The following is a 24,703-nucleotide window of genomic DNA, read 5'->3' as shown; positions in this document are numbered from 1 at the left end:
TGCGTTCAGAATATTTCTCGCACCTTTGAAATTCGTGGTGTTATCGCTCCAGATAACGGCTGGTTTGGATCTTCTAGCAATAAATCGTCGTAATAAAAGAAAAGCTTCTGTTGTTAACTCAGAAACGACTTCTGAATGCACTGCTTTAGTACAGAAACAGATAAATAATGCAATATAAGACTTTAAAGTCACCTTTGACCTTTTCAAATTAGGTTTCGTGATTATAGGTCCTGCGAAATCTAATCCGACCTTCTCGAACGGTCTAGAAGGTACGACTCTGTCCCTAAGTAGATTACGCATCACCTGGCTTACCATTTGATTCTTCCTTCTAAAGCAAGTCATGCACTTATTTATTACTCTTCTAACTCGATCTTTACCAGTCGGTATCCAATATGACTGTCTTATTAAAGATAATGTAGTCTGTACGCCAAAATGTAAGGACTTTTTATGATAATATTCAATAACTAAATTAGTGAAATGATGATCCTTTGGCAAGAGTGTCTGATGTTTCTGTAATTCAGAAAACTCAGAATACTCCAGTCTTTCTCCTACTCTCAGTACCTCATTTTTGTCAAGAAATACGTTCAGAGATGATATTTTACTATTTTTTGGAATAGATTGTCCATTTTTCAAGCACTTTATTTCCCTTTGAAATTCAGTTGACTGTACGAGTTTTACTAAAACTTCAGTAGCATGTCTTAACTCAGAAGCACATATGAAGTCTGTTCTCAACTCTGGATTTGCTTTACAGTTATTTATAAATCTCAAACATAAAGCAGTTATCCTAATTAATTTACTGAATGAGGAGTATCTTGTGATCAAATTGTTTTCATTTTGGCTATTTTCAACAGTTGCATTTACAACAACTGATTTCTTAAACTCTAACTTATCGACATCTACTTCACTTTCTTCCATTGATTCTAAGGAGGATGGCCATGCTGTATTATTCATTGTCAACCAACAGGGTCCATGCCACCAGAAGAGCTTGCTTAAGGATAAACCCATAGAAATCAAATCGGCGGGATTATTCTTTCCTATACAATGATGCCATTCTTCTGGATTGCTGTATTTTTGTATTTTTTTTATTCTATTCTTCACGAACACCTTATGTCTATTTGGATCACCTTTGATCCAGTAATAAGCTATTGAGGAATCCGTCCAAAAATATCGAGTAACTGGAAAACTTAGTGCAGTTACAATTTTATTGCTCAATCTTGAAGACAAAAGTGCACCCATGAGTTCCAATCTAGGAATCAAAAGGGTTTTTAATGGAGCTACCCTGCTCTTTGATGCTACAAACCTAGAAATGATATTTCCACTCTTTAATTCTGTACGTAAGTACGCAACAGTACCATAAGTTTTCTAAGATGCATCTGAAAAACAGTGTAATTGGATAGTGATTGCATGACTGGGCGAAGAATTTTGAAAATAATATTGGGAATAATTATTTCCTTTACATCTTGGATCTCATCGCACCATTTATTCCAAGCAATTTCTAACTGTTTGGGCAATTTTTCATCCCAGTCTAATCCTGAACACCAAATTTCTTGTATCAAGTACTTAGCTCTAATAGTATATGGTTCTATAAAGTGGACCTACTGCTTGTAGTAAGTGTCTTTTTGTGTTAGTTCTTTTTAAAAGAAATTTTTCCAGATTTCTGGTATCGAAATAAAACGTATCAGTTTGTTTATCCCAACCAATTCCCAATACTTTTGAAGCTATCAATTTTCTATCTAAAGCCTCTTCACCCTGATCTACATTGAAGTTTAAATTCTTTAATTTTTTACTTAGCTCAGGAGAATTGGTTTTCCACTTTCGAAGGTTCATGCTTACCTCTTTTAGAATTACACTCTCTTTACAAGTCTTTAAAGCCTGTTGAACAGTGATTTGCCCACAAATAAAATTGTTGACGTACAATGATTCATTAAGATGCTTAGGAAGTCAGACGAAATATATCTACATACCTTATCAAGTGATGTTTGATTGTGGTTGCAAGGAGGAACAGGCTAGATCTCACCCCAAATCCCTTGTGATCCGAAAGATTTCCAATTTCTTGTTTTCATCATCAGTTCCTGGATCTTCTTCCCAGAAGAATCTGGTGTAGTTTCATTCATTTTCATGTATTTCAATCTGGAGAAAAGCCATCTTAATATCTGCAACAAATGCTATCGGATTCGTTCTAAATCTAATCAAAAGAAGAAATAGGTTAGGCATAAAATTAAGTCCTGTGTATAAGCAATCGTTCAAGGATAATTGACCTTTTACATGCGCTGAAGCATCAAACACAATGTGTAATTTGCTTGTAGTCTTATCTGTACGTATTACAGCTCGATGTGGTAGATAAAATGTATTTTGGCGTAAATTTGCTTCGTCAACTGGGACAGGTTCAATAATATTCTCTGAAAGATAATTCTTTAGAACAGTGTTACATTCACAAAATAAGGACGGGTCATTTGTAAAAGATGATTTCAGTCTCAAAAATCTTTTCATTGCTATCTACTCGTTATTTTCTAATAATGTCTTCATATTTGGTTTCCAGGGCAATTTCACTTTGTATCGCTTATTTTGATATGTAATTCTTTATTCAAATTCACTCATTATTTCTTTCTCAGTGGGTTCTATTTCCGCTACTTCTGCCTTGATACCCAAATTCTCTAAATCCCAAAATTCCTTGAGTTGATCGGAAATATTGGATTCGTTTACCGTAACACTCATTGCAAACGTTTCATTTAAGTTCATGTTTTGGCCTTGCAAACACCACCCAAATATTGTTTCAACTGCAACGAGGGTTTTGCTTAGGCATGTAATTCGACCAGTGACAATATCATAATAGTGTGTGTGTACACTGACAGCTCTATGTTAGAGAGAGCACGCAGTGCCAGAGCAAGTATCCATAGCGAGCTTCTACTTACCCATTGGGTCCTGTTATGTCTTTGATGGGGAAATCAAAGCTATTGCTGTGGCTATTCAACAACTGTCAATTCGTGGCCACTCTTTTGCAGAGGCTGTCATATTGTCAGAGTCCAAAAGTGCACTTCAAGTTTTTCAGAGTAATCAAAATATTTCCAAAAGAATTTTAGATTGTAGGCCTCTACTTAAGGCAATGGCACCCAGAATTTCTTTTCAGTGGGTTCCAGCCCACTGTGGAATTATGGGAAAGAAAAAGCTGATACATTAGCCAAGAAAGGACCTTTGATAATGAAACGCATTAATTGACCGCTTTCTTTTGACATGATTAAATTGTTTGTTAACCTGACTCTTAAAGAAAATCCTTGAACAGAATATGATTCAACATGCTGTGGATAAAAGTTGGAGGATTTTGAGGGGAAGAGACAACTTTCATTCTCAGTTTTCAAGAAAAACAGCTGTAACTCTATTTAAACATCTGACTGAACATGACTGTTTACAAGTCCACCTCTACAGAATTGGAGTGGTGGATTCCCCAAAGTATGTTTTGTGCGACTCCAGTCAGTCTATGATTTTTGAACATTTAAATATTTGTATTTCACTTTCTCAGTACGAGGACATGTTAAAAGTACTGGAGAGATTTTTTATAAAATGCACTTGAAAATATTCAAATTCTATGTGAGAATTCTATGAAAGTTTCCCCCCCATCACCAAAATATTGCTGCTGTAAACTAGGGGCATGGATACCATTGCAATTTCTAAAGCCCATTTCCTTATGAAAATGTATTGATCTCTCTGTACATTGCTATGTGTTGTGACTTATACATCGGAAACCACTATTCTTAATATTTACAAATATCAGATGGAATTTATTCTTTAAGAGTAATATAATTATAAATGGATTATTTTCTTTCTGATTTATATGACTCTTTGTTCATGTGTGCTATGTGACATCTTTCTTTCTTTCTTTTTTTTTTTTTTTTAAAGAAACTAAAGACTTTTGTAAAACTTCAGCTAATGTGATCATGTAAAAATTCTGATTGTAACGAATGAATTTCTTAATAATCAAAATTTTTAGCATGTAAGGGTTTCCTAACTGAAAGTGGCACTGCCACAATAGCAATTGGAATGCTACCAGCAGCTATGCCACATTACATAAACTGAGAAAAAACAATCAAGACCGAGTAACATGGCATGCTGTCCCACAGGGTTTTTCTCTTCAATTATAATGCTCATCCTCATGTGGCTGTTGTGTGCAAAACATTGTTAGCATAGTTTCATTGGGAAAATCTGGAACATCCCCCCTACAGCCCTGACCTCTGACCTTGTAACTACCATGTTTTTGGGCTGTTCTAGAAAACTCTTTAGGGACAGCAATTTGCAAACGATTAAGAGGTGCAGGCTGCTGTTTAAAACTGGTTCCACAGCCAACCCCCAGAGTTTCTCGGGGTATTTGTCATCTCGTGAACTGCTGAAACACCTGTTTCAACCTTTAAGGCAGCTATCTCTACCCTATATGCTCCATATATATTAGTTTTTATTTTGTATACTTATTTACAGCAATACCATTAAACATTTGTCACACCAACTGTAGTGCCCTTTACACTTGAGCCATCCTTATAACTGTATTTATTACAAAATGGTAATTATATCAGATTGTTTTAGAATATTACAAAGTTGAATTAGATGTTATACTAGTAAATGTTATTAGTATAACATGCAGTTAGTAAATACCATGTTAAAAATATAGCAATGTACAGCCAATATGTCAAAAGCACCCTTATATGGCAATGTATGCATTTTCTTTTAAAGCTAATAAACTCCCGATTCGGGCCTGGGAGGATGCGCGGGACACATGCCTCTTTACCTATGTTATGCATCAGGCATCCCCGTCCTCCGTCACCTACCTACCTACTAGTAAATATTTTGGAGTAAAGCTGGAAGCAGTATATGAATCTAAAATAGTAAAATAGGAAAGAAAGATAAAATTAACTTAACTCTGAAAATATAAATTTAAAAAAAAAAAAAAAAATTAAGACAGAACTTATTTACTTTCAGAGTATGTGTGTAGGAAAAAAAGGACCAGTAGAAAGCAATAAACTGGACCATTGGAGGAAAAAAAATCACTAAAATCTGACCCTTTGTGGGCAAGAAAGGAGTTTTACTTAGGTAGATAAGGGGCCATCCATAGTGGGTTTAAATGTTCTGTTGAGATGCTATATTATGATTTATACTTTGACTATTAAAAAGAACTGAGTTTCTGATTTGCTTTGAAAGTATAACTACTTTCATTTATTCATAATAGTGTCTTGGAAACGAAATTATTTGAGTATCTTAGTATTATAGCAAGAATTTTATTCAGTCATTTCCAAGTAGTATGCAGGTGTGTAAGAAATGACTGAACATATACTGATCTGTAATTTAAGAGAATGTTGATTGTGAACTTTTGGAAATATGTGTTATAAATTTTTCAAGTTAATGCTATAGGAAATGCATTGAAGAGTATGTTAAAATGAAAGCTTATGTAATTTCCATGTTTGTTTAATTTGATTTACAAATAGTCTCCGGTAAAAAGTATTATTTCAGATGGAGTCCGTAACATCTTGGTACCCAATTCAAAACATTAATCATCTCATAACATTCAATTTATTATTATTAAGCTATAAACCTGCTTGGTTTTATTCTCTCTTCTGGTTCTGGAAATACATACAAATAGTATAGTATTTATACTGTGTGCATGTTTGAAATTTTTTTTTGTTGTTGTTTAGGCATGCTGTAGAAAACTGTATAACTGGCTGAAAGTGGCTCCATATCAAGTTGATCCCCAGATTGAAGAAGAGGATGATTTTGATACAAGATATGGCACTAGAGTGTTAGCTATTGCCTATTCTCCCACAAGGTATTTCCACTTCTTTCCTTTTTTCCCTCCTTTTCTTTTGGCAAATTTTAACAGCTGTTGTGTTATTGTTACTTCATGTTTCTGAGAGTGACATCAGATCAAGTCTATGAATTTTATCATAACCAGGGTGCAAGAGGAGCTATGAATGTAGTTTTGCTTAGGTAGGATTTAGGTATTTTATAGGTGTCGGTGTAAATTTGTCCAGATGTGTCAGAGATTTGAAGGAGAATCCTGTGGAGAAATATCTGGAGATCTTCTGGAAAGGTTAAGGGGAGAGGTATGGGAGATCAAAGTTTAGTATGTTTCCAAAACTTTTTTATATGTTAATAAAGAAAAGCAAATTGCAAAAAGTTATTTTGAGTTTTCATAGTACAGAAATGGACTCATTAAATTTCGTAGCTAGCAAGTGTTACAAATTTTGCTTTTTAATTTTTTTGTAGTGTATTCATATAAAAATAGAAAGAACTAAAGCTAGCGATGAAATGATTTAATAATTTTGGTGTTCATTTTGCTGGAAAAAAATGATGAAAAAAATGAGAAAAGTCTTAAATGATTTTCTATGTTTTAATTTTTGAATAATAAATAGTTCTTTATGAGTGTATAGACTTCATAAAGCAATAAATGTCTTTCATTATAAAAATAATTTAGTTTCCTCAAAGTAGATTTGTTTCTTAAAATACTTTTTTAGTTTTTAAATGTGAATATTTTATTTTAGAAAATTGATTTCCTTCTAGTTAAGCATTTCCCCTTTTAATTATTATCTGTAATTTTGACCATAAAAGAGCAATGGCCTAATACAGTCAAAAGTCTTTAATCCGGACGTCAATAATCCGGAATGATCTATAATCCGGACCTCAAAGCTACAAACTTTCTGCGCATGCTTTAATGCGTTAATGCATGCGCATAATACCTTTACACATGCGCATATGAGTCTACGCATGCACATAATACGTTTAATGTATAACGGACGGTATAAGCTAATCTAAAATTATCTAATTATCTATTTCGGTTAATGTTGCAAATTGCGTTGTTCCTTAATCTTCTAATAGGATCCTCCTTTTTATTTTTTGCAGACTGTTAGAGCAATTTTATAAAAGTAAGCTTGAACTTTTGATTATGTAAAAAAGAATTTCCGATTCTGGAGCTACCAAAGGATCTACAAAGCGAAAGCAAGTTTCGATGTCCATCAAACAAAAAGTGGAATTGCTGCAAAAAATGGATAAAGGCATATCCTTTGATTCTCTAACCATTCCGAAATCTGTTTATCACTTTCACGCTGCTCTGGGGGGGGACGCGCAATGAACTGGAAGTTGATCTGTCAGCACTATCCTTATCTTCAGGGCAGATGTTTTTATTTTATTCGGCTTATAATTCCTTACTAAATGTAGTATTTTATCTCGAAGTACTCCATCTTTGATATGATTTAAATCAAATTTCTCGTCATTATAAATATCACGAATACACATCAAATAGTTTTCTGGTTGCAATTTTCTAATTTCGACTATGCGTAATGTATGCTTTACGCATGTGCACGTTGAAAGAAATATTTAATAAAGTAAACAAATAAATATTAAGTTTTTTTTTCTTGTAAATTTTGATACCCTTTAGATCATAATTGCTCTTTATTTCATAAATTACAGTTTAATATTTTTAATTTTATAATTTCTGCATGCCATCTTATCAGATTTAAACTGATGATCTATAATCCAGAATCATCGGATGTCCCGATGAGTCCGGATTAAAGACTTTTTACTGTATCAGAATGACACTTAAAATAGTGGTTATTTTCAATGTAATTTATTTCATTACTTTTATTTGATCTGAATGTTTAATCCATTATAGAGATTATAAACCATTTTATGAAGTAATATTAAGGCTTATTTACCTAAGGGTAAAGAATATGTCAAAACAGGACTTTTTAAGGGAAACTGGCTTTTATTCACATTACATGTGGAGCTAAACCACCACACACAGAGCTACAATAAGACAGCTTATTTGCTGTGATTCAAACCCAAGCCAAGCTATAAGTTTTCAATGGTTTTTAATGCTTAGCCATTGGTGTGTCTAATGAACCTTAAAATTAATACTTGTATTTAATTTTTCCTTAAATGATGAATTATTAAACTTGTCCACTAGATTATGCAGTTATAATTTCTTATTTTATATAAGAACGCTTTGATATTGGAAATTAATATTATAAATATATCAAACTAAATGTGAAGTTAACATGTTTCATTATAGAATCATGTTATAACTGGTTTAATAATCAGAATTATGCATTTTAAAGTAACATTAAGTCAAATTTGGAAGTGTGGAATTCTTTTTGAAGCATCATCTCTGCTCAACACAAAAACTTCTCTAGTTTATTTCAAGTGTAGCAGATTTGTAATACCATTTTATCTTACCTTTCTGTAATAATTGTTTGTAATGCTTGTAAATTTAAGTGTGTAATATTTGTTATATTTAACTAATTTACTTACTTATTTGCATCTTCTTCAGAGAAGTGCCTGCTTTTTCTGCTTTAGTTGATGGTGATGGTGAAGTATTAGAATTTCTTCGGCTTCCATATTTACTTAACCGGAGGAATGCCTGGCGAGAAAAAGACAGAATATTAAAGGTCGGTATATTTATAATTGCTGTACAGGTAATCAGACATGTAATATTGTATTTCATAGTGTTGTAGAAAGTTTCTATTAATTACAGTAAGTCTAATAATCCAACAACCAGTGATAGAGTGCATTCGATAATCTGTATGTGTGTATCTGATAGGAATGTTATAGTTAACTCTTCCAGTTTTTTGCTATATTTCCAGTTAGATCACTGAATCCCCTAGTTTTTAATTTGTAACCTTTAATAATGAGTGTTTCTCAGCAATAAATTGAATTTATTAAATTAATGGAACTTAGATATGCAAATTTCATTTCTCAACTTAGCATACATAATACTTCTTTTTAAATTTTATTTGATCTTAATTGTCTTGATCGACTGCAAATAGACATAGAACCTTGTATGTCTAACCAGCTTTTAATTAGTGAAAATTTGTATGTACTGTATATTTCCTAGTATAAGATGAGAGTTTTGGGAACTTTTTCTAAAGCTAAAAAGGGGGATTGGCTTGTATAAGTATCTGCTAATTACGCAAAAAACAGATATTTTCCGTTAGTTGATAAGTTGCTAATATTGTTCTGTTAGATATCAAGTGATAAATTGCTAACTATTGCATTTTCAAATTTCTTTATTTTATATTTTTTAAGTTTATGGAAAAAAATTAAATGAAGTGAGTTATTAATTTTATGCTGGTTTTGTGTCATCGCGAAAATGAAAGATCCGTTCGCAAAATTTTCACCTGGCTTTCTTCACTTTTGAACTTGTTTTTCACTTACGTAGAAATGTTGAGCAGCCATACTGTTGTTTGAATTTTCAGCAAAATATATTGTATGTAATTTGAAATTATCCATATAAGAATTTCTGTTTCTCACATAATAAATAAATACAGAAAATAAAACTAGCATTAATACCACGTACAAGACAACAAATGGAATGGATAAGTATGCTGTCTTCAGATCGGGTTACGAGAGTTAAGATTATCATCGTTGGCTTCTGGCATTTTACTCTACAGTAATTTGATTAGAAAATATACCACTCATTTTGCCTGCCTGGCAACATTTTTCCTTCATGGCGACATGTTTGAAGGTTACAAGATTTTCTTTTCTTTTTCTCTTAGATTTTGAATTTGGGTAAATTTTTGAAAAAAAGCACTTTTGTCTTGTACATAGATTGGCATTCGGAAATATATAGTTTTGTTTTACATCAGGGCATGGTACATTATTAAGTTTATCCACTCTATAGTTTGTAGATTAATTATTAATTCAGTTTTCATTATGTTTAAAAGTACTTTCCTAAATTGAAGCTTTCCTTCCTTAATTACAGTTTTCTTCGTAAAAAAGTTTAAGAAAATTACAAAATGAAATTACCCTCAGAAAATTTACAATATATAAAATTTACAGTATATACAGGTGTATCAGTACAGCATTGACAAACTTTTAGTAGAGCTAGAGTACACCTAGATGGGAAAATCACGTAGAAATGCATGTTGGGAAACGCTTTCTTGGGGCAGTAGTGACGACACAAAAGTCAAAGAAAGGAACAAAAATGAGAAAACATGTTTATTATTTGGAGTACAACAAAATAAAGAAAGACAATCATCATCAAAGAAGGTATTCGAAATTACGACTCGGACCATGATGCAGAAACCATGCATAATGCGTCTTCCATGCGCCAGAGAAGTGAAGCCTGCATCACGGGCCAGGGTCATAATTTTAAACACTTTCCTTAATAATGATCATTGTTTTTTTTTTGTTCTTATTTGTAGGTTTCTGCTGTACTAAACATAATAAAACATGTTTTATCTCACTGTGTTCTTCCTTTTTTGCATTTTGCGTTGTCACTACCACGTTTTCCAACCAAGCATTGCTATGGGAATTCCCATTGTCTAGGTATATCCTGAAAGTTTGTCACTGCTATACCCTGTATATTATATACCCTGTATATTAATGTATTTATATGAATATTATAAATAGTTGAATAATTTGAATTATGCATTATAAAGCAAATTTAAATGAATTTTGACTTTTTTAAAAATAGTTCTACTGCACAGTGGGAAAATCCTCCCATAAACTGCCAATTTTGTACCTGAGAACTTCTTGGGTTTTCATATTTCAAAGTTAGCAGCTATAGATTGCTGCTTGATAAGTTGACTATCGTTCAGAAATAATTTACTTCAGAGCCAGCATCATTAGGTCAGAATGTTATGAAGTGAAAGTATTGCTAATCCTGTGATTAATTATTTTGAGGCGGTGAATTCAATCCAAAGTATTTCTTCAAATAATTCTTTAATCACATTTTCTAAAGCTGAAATTTGTTGATTATCAAAACTAATACACTTGTATAAAATTTATGGACCATAATAACCACAGAGCATAGAGAAGTAATGAATCTCCATATTATCCTCAGTGATTTTTTAAGAAGAAAGTGAACATTATTAACTCTGAAAAATTTTTGTGCAGCAGATTCCAAAACAAAATGGTACCAAATATTAAGTTATGGATATTCTGTAGTTGCTGTCTTTAGAATGGTTTTAGTCATTAAATGTTACTTCATGTAGTTTTGCATTCTTACAATATGTTAAATTCTCTTCTTAAAACAGATTTTATTGCATTACATTGATTGGTTTGACAATCCTACATATTTGGTATTTCAGTATTACTGAAGTCTAAAAGTTGCCTGATTATTAAATGTTTATTGTATTTTTTTAATTTGAATAAACTAGAAATTAGAACTGATTTTGAAGAGAATGTAAAGTAGAAATAAGTAACTTTTTTTTTTTTGTAAGATTTTTAATTATTATATGTGAAAAGTTTTACACCACTTTAATGCTGTACACTTTTGAGATTGGCAACCATGCTCATAATAATCTCTTTGAATCAAGCAGCAGCGCTGTTTTCGTATGCGTTCTTCTTATTTTCCAAGTTCCAACTGTTTTTATAACAAATCGTGATATTTTTTGCCTTGAACTTAATTTTAAAATGTGAGCTTGTGGAATTTGCTAACTATAGAAGATAGTGTGTTAAAATTTCTGCAGTAATATGTGTATAATTTTTTAGCATCAATTAATTTTTTTAGCATTTGTTTCTCATTCCCAAATTCAGTTTTTTCCACACTTTTTGTAAAATATTAAAATGTATGCTGTTCATGGTATTTTAAAATATAAATTAATTTGCATTAAGTATATAATGTAAGAATTCTTGTGAGCCCCCCCCCCTTTTTAAATCCTATGCCTAATCTTAGTTTTTTAAGCCATTAATCTTTATTGGGCAGCCGAATAAAGTTTTAAAACAAACAAAATACCGTATTTATGTGAATCTAATGTGCATCCCCATTTTAAAACTTTAAATAATAAAAAAATTGTTTGTCGGTGAATGTAATGCGCATCAATGATATGAGGAATTTATTGAATCTTATTTTATACAACAATTGATTTGTATATAAACTATCAATTAATGGTATGATAATTTTATTTAAATTTAGATACCATATTTTATACAACAATGGATTTATACATAAAGTAGCAGAACATAGAATTAACCTATTAGTGGGCTATTGTCATGCGAAATAATCATTGTTAATTAGCACCACCGTATATACGGTACCTATAGTAAAATATGAACATGAAATAAATCGTAACATTTCTATCTAGCTAACAGTTTCTACAATCAGTGATTAATAGTAAACGTCTTTATTCACTAATGTTTTCATCACTGGAATCCTCGCTGCTCTCTTCGTCAGAAGCAGATTCATTTCTTCTTTCCTCATCATCGTCATCGTCATCCTCGGCGCTCCAGAGCACGTCATCGTCACTGCCATTCAATGAATTTGAAATGCAGCATTTCTTAAAAGATTTCACAATCATTGGTGCTTCGATGCTTTTCCAAGCAGCAGAAACCCAGTGTGCAACAGTGTGCGGTGCAGCACGCTTAATTTTTCCTGTCGGGGTCAATACACGGTTTGGCTCACAAAACCATTTTTCGTACTCCGCCTGAACGTACCCCTTAAAAGGTTTATTTATACTAACGTCCAGGGGTTGTAACACAGACGTCATCCCTCCAGGAATGATAACAAGATCACTGCCTAGGCTGTGCATCTTCTTTTTTACGTCGTCGGTGAGATGACCACGAAATGCGTCCAGACAAAGCATTGATGGTGGATTAGAGAGCCCACCGGGACGGCGTTTCCATACATTTTGGAGCCAATCCGAGCATTAATGATTCCGTCATCCACCCCTTCTCTTGGTTTCGAATCAGGACATCATCTGGGAACAGCTTTTCATTCTTAGGGGTTTTAGGGCATGTTTTCCGTTTGAAGATTAAGAAAGGGGGAAGTTTGCACCCGTCTGCTGTTATTGCCAGCATCACTGTTACGCGTTGTTTTTCACATCCCGAAGTTTTGATGATAACTTCCTTAGTCCCCTTCTCCGTAATGGTGTAGTTACGAGGCATATCAAACCAAATTGCCGTCTCGTCAGCGTTGCCAATTTGCCTCATTGAGAAATTCTTTTCCTTTCGAAGTGTGATGACATACCGCTGAAATGTTAGTAGTTTTCCCTCATAATCTGCAGGAAGCTTTTGGCATATTGTTGTACGGCGTCTTAGAGATAAACCCATCCGCTTCATAAACCGATCCACCCATCCACGGCTAGCCTTAAACTCTTGTTTCGGTATTCCAAGAACTTCAGCCTCCTCTTTTGCTTTATTTCTTATGGTGTCACTAGTAACAGCTTGTCGATTCTTCCTCCTTTCACGTAAAAATTCCAAAACTTTTTCTTCAATTTTAGGGTGTCTTCCTTTGCGAGGGCCAGTGAATTTCTTTCTACTAGCTTTAGTTGCAAACAGTGCCAATTTCTGTTGCCGCCACAAGCGAACATTGCTTTCAGCTACGTTTAACTCTCTCCCTGCCTTTCTATTGCCATTTTTTTTCAGCATAAAGAATTACTTTACGTTTGAAAGTAGCGTCATATGACATTCTTCTCTGTTTGCCCTCCATTTCGTGACTACGTACTCTGCAGTTTGTATCCTCTATGCAATAATGTGTCAACGATAAATGTAACGGTAAATGTAGTCGAGAAATTTGGTTGACATCATCGGCGAACTTTGCACTCGAATCTAATGCGCACCCCAATTTTGAATACTACATTTGGCCAAAAACGATGCGCATTAGATTCGCGTAAATACGGTATATGAATATTTTCAGAATTGCTGTCTGCAGTGTCATTAATATTAGGGCAAGTTGTAGAATTGGTCACTAATCATGTAAGCCAGACTACGTAATAAGCATACTGTTAAGTCCGCCTCATTTTGATATGTTTTTGAAATTGATCATGCCTGGTTCAGAGATTAAAAATTTGCCACTTCCACAGCTCTAGGTGAGTTATAGAGAACTGAAGTCTTCACTAAAGAACCACAGGCCTTTTTTCAAACCAATTATGTAACGTTTTGTCGATGTACATTGATGCTAGACTTAATGTATTTGTTAATACTAGAAAATTCAAAAAGAGATTAATAGTAGAAAATTCAAAAAGAGATTAATTTTAGAAAATTCAGAAAGAGAATGTAGTTTAGTTAAATCTTAATGAGCCTTCTCAAAGCAGTAAATGCCACAGTGGTTTGGAAAGAACAGTTTGGTTGTTATTAAAAAAAAAAAAAAAAAAAAAAAAATTATCACTAAGGAGACCAGAAGAAAGTGCTGTAATGGTTGCCAAAAAAGGTATTATTTGATGCAGAATTTGAAAGTTTCTCTTTCTGAAATTAAACATAAGACCTTAATTTCTACTTAATTAGGTGAGTTATTGACCTGTCTTTGTAAATTAACTACAGTCTTGAAAAGATGTAAATAAACCTTTTTCTTAAAAATGTCAATTTAAGAGCTACTGAACCTGTGCATGCAAATTAAAAGTCTGCCACTTGTGGCTGATGGATACCAGAGCACTGAATTCACAAATTAAAGTAATTTGTAGCAAGAGACTGATAAAATGCCATAATATATGATAAGAAAATGGATTTAACGTAAAATAATCTCTTTAAATATATGAATACCTGTACTGAGGTTTATTGTGATTGGTGCTTATCCCATCCCAGTTTGACAGTATGCAACTTCAGGGTGGTCTGAAACCAATGATTGTCTGAAAGCAAAAATCTCCTAGAAATTATTTTAAAAATTTCCAAGATATGTTTTTTTGTCGAATAATACTTAAATGACTTGGATGTACCCCGATTAAAGAAATATTAATGGTGTTGGTGTATTTAATTATGGCAAAGCACACTAGGGCTATCTGCCTAAGGAGAGGGATGCCTTCGCGGAGGACTTTCTGAGGGAAGCTGGCTCGTATACACGAAATTTTAATGGTATTTAAAATAAATTCATAGAAGAAATCATGCGTCCAATTTGCAGACAGCAGTCTTTTGTGAATTGTAGCAGGAGCAACAGTTGTTAAAAATTTCTAGCTCGTGGGGGGGGGAAACATGTTCAGACTATCATTGATTATGTTATACCTCTGATATGTAGCTGGTTTAAACAGAAGATTTCTGTCAAGGGCAAACACATCAGATTTGACCTGTAATTTATATGCTAAATTCAAAAAGTTTTTTTAAGTCGAATAAGTATATAATTGGCCAAAAGCTATATCTTAGAAGTTCTTCAAATAATTTCAAGCATATTTTTGCCTTCGGTCAATCATTGGTTCCAGATTACCCTGAAATTGCATAGCTTCAGTGGGGTTGGAATGAGCACCATTTATAATAATTCATAGAGCATTGTTTTGAGCAATTACCATTTTAGAACAAGCATTGAACTTGAGTCGTATTCCAAACAGATGTCATATACCAAAGACTACTCAAATTGTTCCACAGTTGGTCACTGATTGCTTGAATGCTGTTATGGTAACACATAACTGAAGAAATTTTATTAAGTAGATTATGTATAGTATGAGTGCAGCTTAATTTTAAAAATTTTGTTTTCTTATCAAGTTAATACAATAAATACCTGTTAACTGATTCAGAAGTTAAACAACAAAATGCTATCTCCTGTTAACTGTGCAGCAGCTGGATTATTATCTGAATGTGGTTTATTTGTTCGGGTGGGGAAGAAGGAGATTCCTATTCTCTTTAAAGAATTTAATGCATTTTTGCTGTTTGCCATATGTAGAATACAAAGAAATGATAAAATAAATTTTAAATTTCAGGAGAAAGATTTGAATTCCTTAAAAAATCTAATTCTTTCAAAGAAGCCTCATGTTGTATGTGTTGCTGCAGAGTCAAGGTGTGTGATGTTTTTATTTTAAAAGTTTTTTAATGTATTTGTTTTTATGTTTTTAACATATTAATTACATGTTAAATATGTTGTTTTTACATTTTTACCATATTATTTGAAATTTAACTTATATAGGGAGGCTTTAATGATTGTTGATGATGTGAAAATGATCATTAATGACTTGATGGACAGTGATCAATTTCCTCCAATTTCTGTGGAATTAATGGATAATGAACTTGGAGTTTTGTATATGAATTCTAAAAAAGGGGAGGTATGTATGTTTTTTGTACGTGTATAATGTTTTACAATGAAATAGAACATTTAGAGATGTTGGAATAATATTAGCTGTTTGAAAATTAAGACTATTCCTTTAGATTTAGTGCTTCAATCAGTGCTTGATTATTAGTTTTAAGTTATCAGTAATTTAAGTTTGCTTCCTATTAATTTTCTTTCCCTTAAAATATTGCTGATACTGATTTAAATGGGGTGAAACTGAAATATTGTAAGCTCTCATAATTGAGATTTTGATTAAATCAAAATTATTTGAAAAATTCCATAGCACCTTTATTAATTATTTTGTCCTTTTGCAAGTTAAATAGCATCAAGTTTATGAAGTAAATGAAGTCACAATAATCAGTTTAGAATTACATATGCTAAATTTGTTTGTAATGAAATGAGAGGGGTTCTTTTTTTTTTTTTTTTTTTTTTAATGTTTGTATAATATACAAGTATTTAGGAAGGGACGAGTTTTCTTGCTTCATGAATTTTCATTTTTTTTAGTATGACTTCAGAGATTACCCTCCACTTTTAAGGCAAGCAATCTCACTTGCACGTCGTTTGCAAGACCCACTCATGGAGTTTTCCCAAATGTGTACACCTGATGAAGAAATATTGTGTTTGAAATATCATCCATTACAGGTATAGATATTTATCTCTATGCAGTATGAAATTTTAAATTTTAGGACACCTTGAATGATAGTTCAAATTTATGTATAATCTAACTTTTTATTGCTGCTGCTTTAGTGTTCATAAATTAAAAAAAAATATGGAAAATTGCAGTAGCTTAAAAATATGTAATGAATTATAATTAAATTAGGTGATTACTTTTTTACATCATAATATATAATATTTATGAGTCATTTGATATAAAAATCCATACATAATATTTAATAATATCAAATTTAGTTATAGCTAAGCCTACTAAATCTAAGAGTAATGCTATCTTTTGTAAAGAATTTTTGTGTGAAAACTGGCCTGTATTATAATACACAAGGGGGCATGCAGTGAACTTCCAATAGTTTTGTGATTTTAATCAGACTACTGTTGGGCACTTAATGGCATTGAAAAATGGTATATAGTATCTGCTTTTAAAAGGTTGTGATTTTATGCACGTTATTATTTTCACTCTCATATTTATTAATGAAAACTTATTAGTTATATAACTAATAAAGAAATCAGATTTGCAGAAAACTCATGGAAAAATGACTAAGAAATCATTATATTAATGCTAGGAAATTCACAGTAGATCCAAATCAACAAGGCACCTGAAGTTATGTGTAGCTAAATTTTGAGTGGATTCCAAGAATTCTCAAAGCATCAGGAATGAGTCTGAAGCTTCTCAAATTTGAAGTTCCAAATAATGGCCAAGTATTGTCTGTTAGAAGACACAAAATTTAATCTGGCAAATTTTGAATAATTTCTAAATTTCTGTTATTGATTCTACTCTTTTTTTTATTCTTAATTTCGTACAATTTTTATTTATTTTATTTTATTGAAGTAGCTGGGAAGGCCCAGGGAATAAAACTGTATAGAGCACAGATAGGAACTGCTGCCAGGAAGCACATTCTTATTAAGATTAAAGACATGATTCAAAAGCTATTTCTCTGCGACGTGTTGAGAGACTAAGGAAGAGGCTGTGTTTGTAAGGGAAGCTGCCTCATATCCACGTTACACATGGGAAAAACCACAAAATTGCCGATGCAGCTCAACTGTTCGCCTGGAATCTAACGACCAGTGTTTAGTGATCTCCTCAGCAACTGGTGCTTGCACATTATCGTTAGCCTACTCATTAGCCATAAATTTTTTCCCTCATAAAATATTTTTAACCATAGAGATCAAAGTGGTGTCATTCTGTTCATTAGTTAAAATTATGTTTGGTTGTTCATTGCACAGCACTGTTGTGAACCTTCTATTCCAGTATGTTGAATTACAATTAAAACTGGAATAGTGGAATTTACTATCATTACTACTGAAAAGTTCAAACATGTATATGTTTATCCAATGAATCATGGTTATGCTGAATTCTTTATAGAATGAAATATGAAAATTCCTATTCATATTGAAATATATTTCTTATTTATGCACTTCAGAATTATTTTAAAATACTTTTAAAGCCATTACAGATTTTCATTCTGTTACTTAATTTAGGTAAATTAGTGTATTTGAGTGTATATAGTACTTGTATGTGTATTTGAGTGTATATAGTACTTATATGTGTATTTGAGTGTATATAGTATATTTGTTAAAGACTTCTTTTACCTGTTACTTCGCTTGCGTTGATGTCCTTAAATAAGTTTCAACTCCAAACAACACAAAAATCATTTCCCAGTGTCCTTGCTGTATCATACAATGTTTCAAATATTGCCAACCATTTCTCACAGTGCGAAGGGAAAAGAAAGATAATAATAATGATTCTTATCACTCTGTTTTTAAATAAAATTCTTAAATGTTTTATACTTTTCTGTTTTTGCTGGATTATTAGTCGCTGAAATTTTCTGACTGTTTTCATCTTATGAATAAAATCTTTTATTAGTAATGAGTTTATTTTATGCATTGTGAATTTACTTGTGTTTTGAATAAATTGCTGTATTACAATTAATCTTACAAACTAACTGACATAGTTTAATTATTATTTCACTTAATAAATATTTAAGTTATGTGTGTTCTTTATTTTAAATAATAAATGTATTAAAAATCTTAATTCATATGAAACTGATATGCATAATTTGCAATTTTAGGATGAATTAAATAAAGAAGATTTGTTGAATGCACTGTATTTAGAATTTGTAAACAGGACTAATGAAGTTGGTGTAGATTTTAATAAAGCTGTTGAGTTTAATCACACAGCAAATTTGGTGCAATTTATCTGTGGTCTTGGCCCTAGAAAAGGTGGATTTTTAGTTAAAGTAAGTACATTTTGGAATAATTTTTAGTAACCCATGAAAATAGCATCATTTATAATATTTTAAAATTAGTTATGTATTACATTAATAGGTTATGTTATTTTATGAATAGGTTAGATTAGGTTATTTCCATTGTGATATATACCTAGTTTTTTTTTTCAACCTCCAATCCCACAGTATGATGGCCAGGTATGCGGCAGGTGGTTGGTGTGTGTAGTAGGCGACTGCGCATCTCCCCCTCCACACGCTCTGTTACTGGCGTATTCAACACTCCATTTTCTGTTGAGTTGCAGTCACGTAAACACGGCTGTCGCTATTGATTGTCCCGCCAAGTGTGAATTGCGAGCTGTTATTCATTTCTTGCTGGCAGAAGGGAACAGTGCAGCGGAAATTCATCGAAGAATGAGTCGAGTGTATGGAAACAGCTTTATGAGTGATGGCGTTGCTTGTGAATGGTGTCGAAAGTTTAAAAATGGCCGAACTGATGTCTATGATGAAGGGGGTCAAGGATGCAAGTCTGTCGCTACAGACGACATTGTTCAACGAGTTGACCAAGCGGTTAAGCAAAATTGAAGGTTCACTATAAGTGAATTATTGATGAAATTTCCGGAAGTTTCAAGATCTTCCGTGTACTCTATCGTTACTGAACAGTTGCGCTACAGAAAAGTTTGCGCTCGCTGTGTCCCACAGATGTTGACTGATGACTACAAAACTCGCTGAATGGTTGCAGCGTTTGAATTTCTTGACCATTACAATACTGACGGAGAAGAGTTTTTGAAATCCATTGTGACAGGTTATGAGATATGGGTTCAGTATGACACGCCCGAAACGAAATGACAATCACAACTGTGGATGCACACAAATTCTCCAAAGAGACCCACAAAATTCAAATGAATCTTTAACAACCGTAAGGTTATGGCAACTTTTTTTGGGACCAAAAAGGTGTGTTGCTTGTGGAGTTTATGCTGCCAAAACAACAATTAATGCAGATTCATATTGTGAAACTTTGCAACGCTTACGGAGAGCTATTCAAAACAAATGAAGAGGCATGCTGACTTCTGGAATTGTTCTGATCCACGACAATGCCCGTCCTCACAGCGCTCGAGTAACCCAACGGCTCTTTCAGCAATTTCAATGGGACATTTTCGAACATCCACCATATAGTCTCGACCTAGCGCCGAGTGACTTTCCTCTGTTCCCTGAACTGAAGCAATGGCTTGGCAGGAAGAGCTTCCAAAATGACGTGGAGCTGAAAGAAACTGTCACAACTCACTTCCAATCATTGACGGGGACATTTTGTGAAGAGGGTATTGCAAAGCTTGTGCAATGATATGACAAATGCCTCAATCGTCAAGGTGATTATGTAGAGAAGTAACCTGTATTGTACATTACTTTTGGTAATAAAATCTTTTTTGTATATTGACCTGTTTTTTCTTTATAGCCCATCGGAGGTTAAAAAAAAATAGCCCTCATATTATGCTTAAAATATTTACAGTTAAACTTTTACCTGAAAAACAAATTACTCTGTAAAAAAAATTATTTTGTTTATTACATTTTTTTCATTCTTAAAAGATATCAATATTTTTCAATATATGTTTTTAAAATCACTTAACTGATATATAGAATGCTATCTTTGCTGCCCAGACTGTATAGTGGGTAAGAGAGCTTGCAGCGGCACTGAAGGGCCTGGGTTCGAATCCTGGAGAACGCTCAGTTTAAACTGTCAGTTCCTTCATGAGGAGGTGACCGGTGGCCACTTGTTAGATGCCTCCATAATAAAATGGCCACCACTTCTGGCCTTTGGAGTCGCCAATTCTGAATAGGCAAGTGCCTGACAATGGATGTTAAAAAAAAAAAAAAAAATCTTTCTCCATGTTTCTATTCCATTTCTTTTTGTAAATAAGTAAAGCATCATCATACCATGTAGCATTATGCAGTATAAATTGAACAACTGTTGTCATGCTACTTATCTCTTTTTGATATCTTTTTCATTGCTTCTTGGAATCAAATGATTAAATCTCAGCTCTTGAAGGATCAGCCAACATATTGATTTTTTTTTTAATTGCTGCTTTGTTGAATGATATTTTTAACTTATTTTATTATCATATAATATGAGCACTGAATTTTTTATTGTCAAAAACTGTCATTGAATCATGTTTTTGTTAAAAAAGTTTTTAAATTTGAGATTTATTAAAGACTAGTTTTACCCGTGGCTTTGCTTGTGTTGATGTCCTTAAATAAGTTTCAACTCCACGTGAATTTTAAAAATACACTCCGTAAAATTTCAGTAAATCCTGCCCTTCAATACCTATAGGCCGCGGATATATTGCATTTATGCCTGACCAAGGGGTTGTTTTTAAAAATAAAGAACATTCAAGCGCCTTAAAATGTTAAAACGATAGTTCTTATTGCACAAAGTAAAATGTAAATGCAATTTTAAGCAACAATAACAGAAATATATAACATGAATGAAAAGATCTGTAAAAAAATATGAAACAAAACATTAAATATATCACAAAAGCCGAAATGTTGATAATAGTTTCAAGTCAGTGAGTTAATTAGAAGTCAAGTTATTAATTTTTAAATAATTTTCCACGTGTAAATCCCTGAACTTCGACCTTTTCGCCAACCCAACGGTGGACGGGATACCAGCTACCTCTCCTCCATCACTTTCAAATCACAGCATGTCAACAAAGAATTATCAATAGCAAGTGGAGTACTGTTTCATCTGGGATTAAGCTGTAAATAATTAAGTGACAAAAACAGTTCCACCACCATTGTTCCGATCATTCAGGGTGCGACACAAGTTTCTAAATTTCAAGAAATTTGGATAATTAGATCAAAAGTTATAATTTTTATCACCAATTTAGTGGACCCACATGGGAAGACCTAAGAAAAAATCTTTAATGTCACTATCGAGTCTCGTTCAAATTAACGTTTTCAGAGTTTTTAATTAATATCTCAGCTGATTAAAGTCGTCACAAAGATGAGAATGGTATTGGATTCCAACGAATTTTTGGAATCGGGGGATATGTGTCTCAAAATTCAACCAACCGCCGTTCTATAGATATTTGGTGAAAAATTAATTGGCACATAGCCGAATGGGCAGACCCAGCAAAGTAAGTGAAAAGTAGTTTTTAATTAATATCTTGACTAATTCACATGAAGACATTTTGTAGCATATAATTTTTTCTAATATATCAAAAATATTTCTTGAAAATTTCATGATGATCGGTTAAGTAATTAAGGTGTGAAAGCATAACAAACAAACTTACATCCGCATTTTGCTTACCTCTTCCAGAAATTCTTCTTTTAGTTAAGTATTATAACAACAGTTATTTTAAGCTAGATAATAGCAGAAACTGAAATTAGCAACCTCTCAGCTGTGCACTGCACAATTTTTGCACTGTCAAAACTAGTAATATTGTGTCTTTGTTACTACTTCAGTATTTTAAAGTTCAGGTGAATTCAGGACATCTATTTAACTGGTCAAGCATATCACATTTCCATCGTATTTAGGATGAGTTATACAGCTGTATTGCAGTGTTTATATATATATATTTTAATTTGGAATCTTTATAGGTTTTTTTGTTTTAAACTAAGGCTGTAACTGTAGAATGCCTATTTATAGTCAGGATTGATCATTGAAATCAATAATCAGCTTCTCATAATTTCTTTTTAATGATTTCGAACTTCTGATAGTTTTGTACTCAAGTATTACCAGTGGGTGAGCACAGTTTGATACACTGATAAGAAACGGTGGGATTTATAGTACTTTTTCTGTCATGATTTGCTTCCAGAAACTGTTGTTCCAGAAACATGTATAATGTAGCATTTGGATGCAACCTAATTTTTAAAATAGCTCATAGTTGCAAAACATGATAGAATATTTTGTTCAGGTGATTATATGAAGATAAACAAATGTTCAATTAATTTTTACCCTTATTTATGTTTTCTTTTTAGACTCTAAAAATATGTAATAAGCAGTTAGAAAGTAGAACACAACTAGTAACTGTTTGTAAGATGGGACCAAAAGTTTTCATTAACTGTGCTGGTTTTATAAAGATTGATACTGCTTCCCTTGGTGAAAGGTATGACTGTTTCTTTGGCATATATGTAAAATTATAATTTTGATATTTATATATTCATTTTGTAATATTTTTTATGCTTCAATTATTTTGTCATTATTAATATAATATCACATTTCTCTCTCTCTCTCTCTCTCTTTTTTAAGTGATTTGATCAGAATAGTTTAATCTTTATTTAAAGAAAGTTAACTGAATAGTCTTCATGAATTAATTCAAATTAAATTAGTTTTAAAATGTTCTTAAATTGTGTCAGTTAACATTGCAGGCTTTAGGTTTTTTTTTTTTTTTTTTTTTTTTAATAGAAGAACAAGCATTCTGGTTACTAAATGTTACACCTTTTAAAATTAACAACAACAACAACAAAAAAAAAAAAAAAAAAAAAAAAAAAAAAATACATATTTTTAATATGTATGTTCTTTGGAAGAAGATGCATTTCTAGAAATTGTTAAATACTTGAAACAAATGCAGGAGTATAATTATAATGTGTGTGTGTATTGCAATAAAAATTTAAATATTAATAAATTATTTTACAGTACTCAGACATATCTTGAAGTTTTGGATGGATCTCGTGTTCATCCAGAAGCTTACGAATGGGCCCGAAAAATGGCTGTAGATGCTCTTGAATATGATGATACTTCTGATGATGCTAATCCTGCTGGAGCTTTGGATGAAATTTTAGAAAATCCTGAAAAGTTAAAGGTAAAATTTTCTATAATAATAAAACTGTTAAATTTTTTTATCTAAATGATGTAAATGAGTTTTGAAGTAAATATGTAATATTGACATAATTAGTTGAAAATTTTAACTGATAATGTAGATTTCTAGCTTTTCATTTAACTAGTAAGTTCAAATAAGTCTCTGCTGTTTTTTTTTGTCCAAAAATACGTATTAATTGTGAAAGAATGGTGCCTTATATTTTATTCAAAGTACTGTCCATTGGCAGTGTACAGTTACTGCATTGGAAAAATGCCTATCTTTTGAGGCTATCCATGAATTGACCCAATGTTTGGTATCTTCATATGATGCGAAGCACTGCTTACTTCATATGATGCGAAGCACTGCTTACTTCATATGATGCGAAGCACTGCTTAGACAGGCCATGCATCATCGATTGAAACAAGTAACATTCAGAAAGAATAATGTCTGGTGAATATAGCGGGATTGGGAAAACTTCCCATTTGAATGTTTCCAAGTAGATTTTGACTGGCACTGCAACATATGAACAAGGACTGGAAAATAATTTTTTCATGTCTGTAGTAGTAGTGGGCAAGTTTTTCCTTGAGTGCTTGGCTCGTTCTTATCAGTTGTGTTCACCAGAGGACCCTGGCAATAATTTTATTCTGTTTGAGCAACTCATAATACATTACACCAAGCTGATCCCACCTATACATAACATGATCTTTTCCCATGAATATTCAGCTGGGGGTGTCGATGTTGAAGCATGGCCAGGTGGTTCCCATGATTTGTTTGGGTTATCGTAGTGGATCTATTTTTCATCAGCAATGACTAATTTTATGTAAAAAAAAACTTTTGTTTATTCATAGGAAGCAGCATTTCACATGTAAAACATTGGTGTTCAAAATTTTTCAGTTTCATTTCATATAAAACCGAATTTCCTTGCTTTTTATTCATTCCAATGATTTAAACAACGTGAAATTACTTGTTGAGTCATTCCTAGTGTAAGTGCAAGTTCTACTTGCATTTGGTACTAATCTTCATCCAGTCTTGCTTCCAGTTCCACCACATCTTTGTTCCTTTTTGTCTTT

At 32.5% G+C, this 24,703-nt stretch overlaps 1 protein-coding gene across 2 annotated transcripts in view; it reads left to right on the top strand.

Moving 5' to 3' along the window:
* Window positions 1-24,703, top strand: part of Spt6 (transcription elongation factor Spt6) — a 171,550-nt gene that overhangs the window by 108,444 nt on the left and 38,403 nt on the right. For both annotated transcript variants that reach the window (XM_085813573.1, XM_085813572.1), the window contains exons 20-27: window positions 5,676-5,806; window positions 8,306-8,423; window positions 15,600-15,676; window positions 15,803-15,938; window positions 16,448-16,585; window positions 18,685-18,852; window positions 22,813-22,940; window positions 23,471-23,636. In XM_085813573.1, coding sequence (XP_085669699.1) covers window positions 5,676-5,806; window positions 8,306-8,423; window positions 15,600-15,676; window positions 15,803-15,938; window positions 16,448-16,585; window positions 18,685-18,852; window positions 22,813-22,940; window positions 23,471-23,636 — 1,062 coding nt within the window. The remainder of the gene's footprint in view (window positions 1-5,675; window positions 5,807-8,305; window positions 8,424-15,599; window positions 15,677-15,802; window positions 15,939-16,447; window positions 16,586-18,684; window positions 18,853-22,812; window positions 22,941-23,470; window positions 23,637-24,703) is intronic.

Source organism: Stegodyphus dumicola, chromosome 3, assembly GCF_044657685.1.
Source record: "Stegodyphus dumicola isolate Sdum_Otavi_A_Nest chromosome 3, ASM4465768v1".
In the NCBI taxonomy this organism is placed as follows: Eukaryota; Metazoa; Arthropoda; class Arachnida; order Araneae; family Eresidae; genus Stegodyphus; species Stegodyphus dumicola.
This window is presented reverse-complemented; position numbering and strand designations above follow the sequence as displayed.